This window comes from Delphinapterus leucas, chromosome X (genome assembly GCF_059928025.1).
Source record: "Delphinapterus leucas isolate spDelLeu-1000000601 "Yukka" chromosome X, BTC_Dleu_Yukka2, whole genome shotgun sequence".
NCBI lineage: Eukaryota > Metazoa > Chordata > Mammalia > Artiodactyla > Monodontidae > Delphinapterus > Delphinapterus leucas.
Window position 1 is genome coordinate 67,501,017 of NC_143150.1, and position 11,192 is coordinate 67,512,208.

The following is an 11,192-nucleotide window of genomic DNA, read 5'->3' on the forward strand; positions in this document are numbered from 1 at the left end:
TGAAATATATAGGGGTAAAATGATATAATATCTGAGATTTGTTTTCCACGCTTCAATAAAGCAAAAAGGAGGATAAATGAAGCAAATGTGGCAAAATCTTGGTAACTATATAATCTGGATGACAGATATATAGGGGTTCATTATACTATTATTTCTACTATTGTATATGTTTAAAATTTTCATAACAAAAAAATAATTTAAAATAAATGTCCCATAGGTGAATTTGAGCTTACCAGATAAGCAAGTGTCAGAGTTCATGATCTCATCCAGGATTAAGAGGCAATCAACTTAATTCAATGGCAGGGGGTTGCAGGGAGCAGAAGGGAGAATTCCTTCGTTTATCTTCCCTAAACCAAAGGACAGCATGTAAGCTGTTGTGATTTGGGGGGAGAAAAATGACCTTAAGAGCGACAAAATTTTTAAAAGCCTTGTTTTCTTTAATAAAAAGTCAAGAACTGGGACTTCCCTGGTGGCGCAGTGGCTAAGAATCAGCCTGCCAATGCAGGGGACATAGGTTCGAGCCCTGGTCAGGGAAGATCCCACATGCCACAGAGCGACTAAGCCTGTGTGCCACAACTACTGAGCCTGCGCTCTAGAACCCGTGAGCCACAACTACTGAGCCTGCATGCCACAACTACTGAAGCCCACACTCCTAGAGCCCGTGCTCCACAACAAAAGAAGCCACCACAGTGAGAAGCCCGCGCACCGCAACGAAAAGTAGCCCCCGCTCGCTGCAACTAAAGAAAGCCCGCACGCAGCAATGAAGACCAAGCGCAGCCAAAAAAAAAAAAAAGTCAAGAACATGTAAATTTCAAATTATTGTGATTTTGATTTTAAATATAATCCAAATTCTCAGAATTGTGTAAGATTGGCCAGATATAGTTTAGTGTAAACAAAAAGGACATCATAAGAATCCTAAATCATGGAGAAGCATGGAGACTATTTTAAAACTGTTTTCTAGAGGAAAGTGTCTTGTGCAGGGATGTATCTAAGACAATGGAAACCTTATGGAATGATGTCTTGTGCAGTGTTCCTGGTGTAACAGGAAGGACAATAAGTAAGTTAATAAACAATCTTTACATACATAGAGGATTTTCAACTGGGTAAAGCACATCCTTTTGTGTCTTTTTATTTTTTCACAGAAAAATGAAATTTTTGAATTAGGTTTCTGAGATATATTCCAGTTGCAAAGGCTTATCCTCTAAGTTGACATTTTTAATTTCCTTTACAAAGTAAAAACAAACCAGTAATACATATTATAGCTTCCAACGATTTAGCCTGAAAAAACTTATTTCAGGAAGATTTCAGGAAGATAAAGCCTCAAAAAGAAAAAAATAATAAAAAACTACAAAGCACTTGAGGAAAATGTGTCAGCCAAATTCAGTTCATAAGAAAGGTTAAGAAATTAAAATATAATTTTGAAACTGAAGAAAGATTACAGTGATATAGTAATTATACTATAATGCTTTTTAAATGTCTTGGTTGTATATGTAAAAAGGAATCTCTTAGAAGGAAAAAGACAGAGAAATTGAAAATGTCTTGAGGAGTTTAAACTAGTTTAGTGCATCACTCCACAACAGAATGCTTATGATTATTGAATACTTCAATTCCTCATCCAAATTATCTGTCTATTCTAGCAAGAAGCTTATTCTAGAATGGGAATTTGGGAAACAATGAGATTCATAATCAAAAGATGTAGATCTGAGTCCCAACACCACCACTTATGTGACAGATAGCAAATTATGATTCAATCTTTTTCAATTTATAAAATGAAAACATAAATACTGACTTCAAGAAAGTAAAATTTATACTGAGGAATTCAGAGAAACCCTGAGTACAGCAGGGAAAACTTAAAGCTAGCCAGTCATATATAAGGTTATCATGTGACAGCTGTGCAATTCAGGAGACCAACAACGTGTTGACATTCATAATGCTTCCATATTTCTAGAGATAGAATGTAAGCAAAGAAAAAGACCATTAACATAACATACATACAGGCCTTAATTCTGAATAATCAGTTAAGATATTAACTTATCTGAATAAACAACATATGAAAGCAACTGTGGAGTACAAATGTGAGGTAGTGAGAATCATCTACACTGGGTGCAAGCAAAAAAAGCTGTATTACCTGTAGAAAATTTAAAAACAGTAATAAAACCAACAAAAACCCGGTCAGCTTTAATTATCACCATGCTTTGGCAATCTTAAACAATGTCATTGATAAAACACACCTCTCCAGAAACACATTTTCTTGGTCCAAGGTCTAAACAATTGATGAAGTTACTGTTGAGTTTTATGCATGTGTGTGTGTGTATATATATATATATATATATATATATATATATACATATATTCCAAATGAGCACATATGCATTAATAAGCATTGTATTGTACATAGAAGCAAATTTAGAGAACTTCCAGTTATACTAATGGCACCTGACACACGACACACAGACTCAGCTACAGGAGTTCCTAAGTTCCTAAGTTCAAAAGGGTTTAGAATTATTGAAGCTCACTTTGGGTGCCGTTCATGTCTCCAATCATCGGTACAACATATCCTTGTTTAAACTATAGTTTCAAAATAAATAATGACAGTGCAGTGAATGTCTCCACTTTTGGAGCAGGGTTCAGTATGCTTTCTTTATTAGTTTCATATTGCTGCTGTAACAAATCGCCACAAACTTAATGGCTTAAAAATTTTAAATGGCTGCAGTTTTCCCTTCTGTAAATGCAAAAATTAGTCTGTGCTCTTTCCCTGCCTCCAAAAGATGTCATGGAGATAAATAAGTGGATAGGTACCACATTCTGAATAAATCACAGATGTTTACACACTATGTCAAGCCTGGCTTCATATCATCTTCCAAATAATTCAGAGCTAGGACTCAAATCTCAAACTTCCTGGCCTCTAGCTATAATGTTACCACTTATTAATAGGATCCCCCTTCTTCCAGTTTTCAATAACAATATGTCCTTCTGATCCCTCACCAGCAGCATCCTTAAAGTCCATATTTCCACTGACAGTCTGTACAAGGCTATTTAGATTTTCTCTCATGCTCCTCAATATTCTTCCAGCCTCCCCCCACTGCCTGATTCCAAAGCCATTCCCACACTTTAGGTACTTGTTACAGCAGCAGTCCACTTTCATTACCAAAGTCTATGTAGTTACTACTACTCTGTTATAAATAACCACATAATTAGTGGCTTAAGACAATACCTGTTATCTCACAGTCCTGTGGGTTAGGAGTCCAAGTATGACTTAACTGGGTCCTCTGTTCAGAGTCTCACAGGGCTGAAATCATGGTATCAACCAGGACTACAATCTCATCTGAGGCTTGAGTTCCTCTCCCAAGCTCACCAGTTGTTGGCAAAATTCAATTCCTTTCAACTGTAGTAGAATCCCCACTTTCTTGCTGGCTCTCAGCAACTGGGATCACTGTCAGCTCCCAACTGCCACCCTCAGCTCTTTGCCACATGGCTCCCTTCTCTCATACATCTGTTTGCTTCTTCAAGGCCAACAGAACATCTGCTACTGCTTGTCTCCTTTAAGTACTCGCTTGATTAGGCCAGATCCACCCAGGATATTGTCCCTTTTGATCAACTCCAAATCAAATGGTTAGTGTGAAGTGTTCCGTGTTCTTATTCCCCCTCTTTTTCCCAGGTTTTATAACCTAGTTCTTAGACAGATGCCTCTTGCTCTAAAGCAGTCTATCAACAGTATGTTTCATATTCTCTGTAAAATCAAAGAGAAAGTTAATACAGTAAAGCATGTTCTTCATCTCAAAAAGTCTGCCTAATATATTTAACACTCTCTTACCTTTTAAAAAAACATATTTTTATAAAATGAAAACTTTAACAGATGTTTTAAATATTTCTAAGAACTCGCCAAAGAGAATTCATGGAGAAACCTATTCGCTTTGTGCCCAATTGTTGCTGCTGACTGTGCATCTCTAGTGCAGCTCTTGCCTAGGGGACAACTGATCAATTAAGTTTAATTTTTGTCTCCTCCTGTGTCCACTGAGAAAAACAAGTCTCATTCACCCTCCTCTCCTCTGGTAAATCTTTCCTTGCATGATCATGCTGTGGTTAGACTATTTACTGTATGCACTATGAACATTGCAGCTTTCTCTAGCTAGTTTTAGCAAACAAAGTCAGTATGTCTATGGGGACACGCACAAATCTATACATTTGTAAAGATAACTGAAAACATGCACTCTTAAAAGTCATTAGATGAGAAGGAACATCCCCCCATCCATATAAAATCAATTGGTCTATCTTTGGAGTCTGACAAAATCCCATTTAGAAATATGTTCATTTTGTATTAATGTATAAATGTGTGCTATTGTCCACAGCATTATAAAAGGAAAGCCACTCTACCAGGCTTTATATTTATTAATTTCTGCTATATTTTAGGTAACAACTTGGTTACAAGAGAGAAGCAGGTTACAAGAGAGAAGCAGGTTACAAGAGAGAGCAGGTTCAGTCTACTGCTCCTTTAATGTGAACTGGGCTGTGTTCACTAGTGTGACAGGTTCAGGCTGCTGCTGTTATCCCCATAGAGTATTTATCAAATCTTTTGAGAGATATATCAAATAAAATCAGAAAGCTAGAGTCACTCAAATGGCAAGAGTCAATTCTTATGTAAGGACTTCTAATCCAAAACCGTATACAACTTTACAGGTTTGAGAGAACTTCACTACAGGAAATAGTGAGAAGCATTAAGAAATAGGCATAGGGCTTCCCTGGTGGCACAGTGGTTGAGAGTCCGCCTGCCGATGCAGGTGACGTGGGTTCGTGCCCCGCTCCAGGAGGATCCCACATGCCGCAGAGTGGCTGGGCCCGTGAGCCGTGGCCGCTGAGCCTGCGCTTCTGGAGCCTGTGCTCCGCAGTGGGAGAGGCCATAACAGTGAGAGGCCCACGTACCGCAAAAAAAACAAAAAAAAAAACAAAAAACAACAACAACAACAAAAAAGAAATAGGCATAAATCATTTTATATAAGACATGACAAAGAGATTATGTACCTAAAAAAAAAATCAAGTGTCAAATAATTTTCAATACCTTTTAAAAGTCAATCACAGACATATAGTCATAAGAACCAAAAGAAATTTATTTACAAAATTTCTTACTTGACTGATGGTGAGAAGCAAGAAACCATCAACTAAGACCCCACTAATAGTGTTCAAGCCAGTTCATACAAGAGAACAACCATTGCAGCTCCTGATGATTAGGCCAGAAAGATGTCCTTCTGCATGTCCTTCCAGTGAACAAGGAGATACATTTCACCATAGGGGCCTGTGCAAGTAGCATCATGGTACTTGTAGGCTCAGCTGAATCACAGCTTCTAGAGTGCTGTTCCCTGTCTACCTTACATAGCTATTTCACCACTTTTGTTGATTTCTTTGTAGGCGTCTTTCTCTTTTTCTCCTCCTTTGTTGATTTTCTCCTTTTCTCCTTCTCTGTTGGCTCCTTTCTCTTCTTCTCCTCCACTGTTGGCTCCTTCGTCTCCTCCACTGTTGGCTCCTTTCTCTTCTTCTTTGTCCTGAACACTAGTGTAAACTGCTTTGTTATAACCTTCCCGGTTCCGAGCAATTTCAATGGCAAAAAATTGTATCCTGGGTGCTGAAAGGTGAATAGAATTGATTATTTGTCCTAGTCACAGTTACTTCTCTAAACCTACTGGAAATCTATTAACAAAGTTGAACTAACATGCAAAGCATTCAAATATAGTCATAAGATTCAGAGATGTAAATTCTAATCCTATACTAAATGATGCTAAAAATACTTATCTTACCTCACAGTTACTCAAGATACAGTAACATGATCTTTACAGATATAACAAATAAAATGATTCCCAAACTAACTATTCATGTCATTGATTCATCAGTAAAACCAGATCCCTCACTCTCCTTATACAGAAACAATCCCAGAGGCAAGAAACTCACCAAAGATGGTGTTTTCCTCAGTGTAGCCCTGAGAACAGTTCAGTCGCAGCAAAGTACCATAGTTGAAGTCTTCTACAATCCCATCAAACTTCAAACAGAATGGTCTCCACTTCTGTAAAGGCAAAAAAGGTATCTTAGCTAAAAAATGCAGGAGGCTGGTGAAGTCAGGCCAGGAGAGGGGCTTCCGTTTCCCCGGTAAGGAAAGTAACCACAGTGAAAGAGACTAGAATTGAGCTGATTACTAGTTTCACTAGCAATGAGTTTCTGTGCTATCTTTGGTATCTTTAGGCTGGTATTTCCCAACATGAACAATAGTTTAATCTGATAAAATACTTAGATCCTTGACTAGAGAATTAAATTTTAATTTCTTAAGTATATTCTCTGTTTTAAGTTATTGGCTAGTTCAGTCCAAAATGGTTATTCATCCCCACTGAAGCACAAATGAGACAAAGAAGGCAGGAATTTGGCCCAAAGTCACAAAGTTAAATTTTAAGAAAGAAGTCCATCCAATAGAGGCAATTTTCCAAAGATCAGTAACAGCCTGCTTAGAGTTAAAAGTTTACATTCCTCATAAGCCGAGAGTCTACCCTCAAGGAAAAAAATTTCCTAACTATAAGAGTTTTAGTGCTCTGTAAAAGTATAACATAATCAAGCAAGCAATGCAAAACACAAGTTTTCCAATTATCCACGGCCTGTGATAATATGATCTTAAATCCAGAGAATCCAAACACCTCTCAGTCCTCTATTTGCCAACCCTCTATCTAAGCCTTCTGGCTAAAGTACTCACATAAATAAATTTATTCCTTCTCCCTTGAAAGAGCTAGGTGGGTGAGGATGAAAGGTCCAAATCAAAGGGGAAAAAAAATAGATTCAATGAAAATGAAAAATCCATAAACCAGAAAAACATTCATTTAGTAACACATTAATTACAACTGCATAAAAGCCCTGGTGCTTTAGGTATTTGCCTTAAAACAAACCCCCCAAAAGTTTAAATGTATAAAAATGTATTCAGTCAATAATTGTTGGTCAGATGCTAGGCAATATTTAAAAGAGAGAATTCTTACCTCTTTAGCTCCTTCTGATTTGAGCTCTTCTGGGTCCAATACATCTATCCTGAGTTTCTTAAAATTTTCCCGAAACTCAGAATAGATTTGGTCATCCACTTTGGTGAGTTTCAGGAACTGTGGGTCAACTGAAGAAATCAGCTGCCAGACAATAAGACAACGTAAAGATGCTAGTCTCTAATTTACTATATTTCTGTCCCCTCTTCCCCAGAAAATCCTCATGGTTCTCAGGGCAGAAGAGTTTATTAGAAAATATAGACAGCCTAGGTCCCAGATGAAATCATGACATAATTTTAAAGGGCCATAATATACTACAGTCCCTTCCACCAATTCAAACCCCTTTGGCCCTATTAATGTCTGGCTGTTACCCTCTGTGGATTATTCATTCAGTCAACAAACATTATTTAGTGCCTACTATGGGCCAGGCATCCTTTTGTGGGTTAGCAACACAACACTGGGCAGAGAAGCACAACTCCTCACTGTCAAAGCAAAACTGACTTCCATGCCCCAGTTCTCCTTAGAGTAATAAAAATTATCTCCAAAACACAACTGTTTAACTTGCTGAGAATGGTGATTAGCAGAGCACAATATGCTGAAATTACATGTTTAATTCTGCTTAACAATGAAGACAGTCAACTCACTTTGTAGTAGACTTCAGCATGCTGCATTGCTCTCATGGCCCAAGCCATCTCAATATCAGGCTGCAAAGGAGTGAAGAATGCCAGGTCAGAAATCACCCAATCTTGCTACTAGAGAACAAATTAAGGAAGTCTGTGGATGTCTAGTTAATGCTCAAGAGGGCTACCAAGCTTGGTGTTACTGTCAAAGGTTAAAAACTGGACTAAGGTTGAATTCTCTTGGAACTTGTTGCCTCCTCCCCTGTAAAATGGGATAATCTTAGGCTTAAAGGGAGGCTGTATGTGAAGCTCTGGGCAATTGGTATAGTGATTGCTGACTAATATTTCTGTACTTGGGAGGGATTTATCCATAGCTTTCTTGCCTCCTGATCGAGTGTTTGTTGTAGCTGTCTTCATCTGTGATTGTAGATCTACAGAGTTGGGAGAGAAACACTACAGGAAGAGGCAAACGAAGAGATAAGGGGCTCTTTTAGGTGGAAACACCTTTTTTTTTCTTGTTGATGCTGGTACCTGGCATACAAGTGGCCAATAAAAGATTCTGGATGTTAAAAAAAAATGGACTAATAAGTTTGGACAATATAATAATTCTTTTGTCTTTATGACAACCAAAAGAAGCTACCTACACAGTCTAATAAACAAAATGAGCCACTGGCTGTCTTTTCCCAGCAGCTAGTGAAAGTGTAGAAGACTACATAAAGCAGTAGATAAATCACCTTCTCAGGACTGAGTTAAATTACTGTAAAACTGAAATACCCACATACACCACTGAGTTATTGAGAGGACAGTGTAATATAACAGAAGTAATATTACTCTTCACTTTTAAGAGTGTACAATTTCATAATCATCATGTGTGTTCATCAGATAGCCAATTCCCTATCCTACAACACTTAGAAATGAATCAATATCGTGAAGCAGGCTAGGTTATAATAAGCCTTACCAAGTACCTGTTCCACTGGAATCTCCCACTCCAACTGGATGGATCTATTTCACTGACCCCAGAAAAAAAATTGCATTTTTACCTCCATGCCCTTTTTCTGACTGCCAATCCATATCTTTTGTCCACTTACACTTTGAGGATCCAGTTCCATATCTACTTCCTCAGCAAAGTCTTCCTTTACTGTCTGGGTCCTTAGGGGTTTCTTCTTTGGCTAACCTCCTTTGGATCTTATGCCCTGATTCACTAATCTACCATACATCACATTATTATTTGAGTGTTATTACTATTTTCATGTCCGTGTGTCTTATAACTCAAAATACATCATGTGCTTTCTCCTTAAGGATCTAAACCAGATACACCATAAGCCAGTGCAACTTACTGCACAATGGAGTCACCCGGGGACCTTTAAAAATACTGATTCCTGACTCTAACCACCCAGATACGGTGATTTAGTTGGGATGGATTGCGACCCGAACTTCGAGATATTTAAAAGCTTCCCAGGTAACTCTAAAGTACAGCACAGTTTGGGAACTACTCCCATTGACATTAGTCCTGCGTTTGCGAACCAAAAGGATTAGAATTAATTGAAAGGCGCATTTTCTGGCAGACGTGGAGAGAGTCTACGGAAGCCATCTGGGTAGGAGGGTTACAATTTCGTGGCGGGCCCTGCAGACATCCCAGGATAGCTGCGTGCGTGTAAAACCGTGGGTGAGTCATACTCACATCGTTGCCATAGGACTCTGCTGGGAGAGAAACAGCGTGCGCCACGGACGTCAGTTCCCCGGAAATCTGGGAAAGGAAACAGAGATGGGGAAGGAGAGTTCGAGTTTCGACCCAGCCCGGCTTCCCCATTCACCCGACCCCAGAGCAGCGTCTCACCACCTCATCATTTCCACTGGTCGCCTCCATGTTGCAGCCTACAAGGCGTGGCTCCAGTTCGGAAATGACGTTTTGCGTGCTCCTTCCGCAGTTCCAGGTTCATTGAAAAGGGACAGCCGGAAAGAGTGGCTTTCATCCGACTGCGGCTGCGCCTGCGTGCCCTCTCCCTCGCCTGGAGGCAGTACTTCCTTGCCCCTCCTCTTACGCCTTGCGCAAAGGTGTGGCTTTGTTGTATACTCTGGGCTGCTTGACGGCCAGGAAGTGGTTGAACAGTCAGTAATATCTGCGATGAACATGGGAAAAGACTGAGTTAAAATAATGCAACTTTCCCATCCCCACTGCGCTGAGTGCCCTGCAGAGATTCGAATTTACATTCTCCACTTGTGCTTGGACGCGCATTCAGACGGGGACACAACTCAAAGTTCCCAAAACCCCAGGCACTGATTAAGTTACAAGCAGGAATGCAGTTAAGCAATGGAGTAGATAGTAGGTCAAGGAAGAATTATTCTGTTAAGGTGATATGTTTACCGTGAAGATTTCGTCTTCTTCCACTGGCGTCTAACTTCCCCAAGAATTAGTCACCTTGGATCATGGGCCTGTCATCAATCATGATTTTGGGGGAGCAGATGGGCTTTGTATGCTGAATATTAGAGAGTTGGGACTTTACCCTAAAAGCAATGGGAAGCTACTGAAGGCCTTTAAGTAGGCCAGCCTCATGATCAAACTCAAGTTTTAGGAAGGTCACTGAAGCACCCTCTGGAAGAAAAATTTGAGGAAGGCAAAATTGGAGGCAGAGAGACTAACTTGGAGGCACTGGGTGATTAAAAACCTCAGCTGAGGCACTGACAGTTGAGATGGACATTGAGAATTAATAAGGGAAATAGAATCAATAGGGCTTTTTGACTAATTGGATATGGAGGATAAAGAAGAATTAGGATTCCAATATGACTCCCAGGTTTCAGAATAGGTTTGGGGGATAAATGCCATTGAGCTAGAGAACACAGGAGGAGGGATGATGAGTTTAATTCAGGAGTTGAGTTTGAAGAGCCTATGGGACATTCAGATGGAGTTGACTAGTCAGAGGGAGATCCAATCAGAGATATAAATCTGATAGTGGATACTCCAGGTTTAATTGAGCTGTCCCAGTGAAACCATGAAGAACTATAAAGACACAAAGAGCAGCAGGCCAAGGACAGAACTATTTAGGAAGAAGAGAGGATAGCAAGAAAGAAAAGAAGACTTAAAAAAAAAAGGAGTTATCATTGAGACATCAGCAAAGGACCAAGGGAGAGTCTCACAGAAGCCAGCGATAAGAGAACTTCCAGAAAGAAGTGGTGAACCATGTCCAATACCCTGGGTTGAGTACCCTCAGCCCAGAAACTTGGAGAGGTCCTTGAAAACCTTAGCAAGAGCAGTTTCAGTGGAGTGGTGAAGGCAGAAGTCAGAGGGCAGTGGGTTGAGAAGGGAGTGGGAGTTAAAGAAGAGATGACAATGACCATACGGCATTCTTCCAAAGAGTTGCAGCTAGAAAGAGACATGAGGTCCAGGGACTTCCTAAAATTCTGGTTAAAAAACACAGAACATGAAAATGTACCATCTTAACCATTTTTAAGCGTACAGTTCAATAGTGTTAAGTATATCCACGTTGCTGGGCAACGGATCTCCAGCACTTTTTCGTCTTGCAAAACTGAGACTCTACACCCATTAAACAACAACTCCCCATTTTCCCCATCC

At 39.6% G+C, this 11,192-nt stretch overlaps 1 protein-coding gene across 2 annotated transcripts; it reads right to left on the reverse strand.

Moving 5' to 3' along the window:
- Nucleotides 1-5,083: 5,083 nt before the first annotated feature.
- On the reverse strand, nucleotides 5,084-9,575 carry PBDC1 (polysaccharide biosynthesis domain containing 1). Of its 2 annotated transcripts, none has more exons than XM_022580869.3 (6): nucleotides 9,459-9,575; nucleotides 9,303-9,368; nucleotides 7,646-7,705; nucleotides 7,005-7,145; nucleotides 5,941-6,052; nucleotides 5,084-5,617 (listed from the first exon to the last, which is right to left on the reverse strand). In XM_022580869.3, exons 1-6 carry the CDS (start codon nucleotides 9,486-9,488, stop codon nucleotides 5,364-5,366), a joined length of 663 nt encoding a protein of 220 aa, XP_022436577.2. In that variant the 5' UTR covers nucleotides 9,489-9,575; the 3' UTR covers nucleotides 5,084-5,363. The 2 variants fall into 2 exon arrangements, with proteins under 2 accessions (XP_022436577.2, XP_022436578.2); XM_022580870.3 differs by having other exon boundaries at nucleotides 9,462-9,574.
- Between the last annotated feature and the right edge of the window lie 1,617 nt (nucleotides 9,576-11,192).

Excerpts from the sequence above, each read along its gene's own strand:
- PBDC1 (XM_022580869.3), bottom strand. The coding sequence starts at position 9,488 with ATGGAGGCGACCAGTGGAAATGATGAGGTG. Across the intron at positions 9,369-9,458 it reads CCAGTGGAAATGATGAGGTG|ATTTCCGGGGAACTGACGTC; the intron begins GTGAGACGCTGC and ends TTCCTTTCCCAG. Across the intron at positions 7,146-7,645 it reads ATGCTGAAGTCTACTACAAA|CTGATTTCTTCAGTTGACCC; the intron begins GTGAGTTGACTG and ends ATTGTCTGGCAG.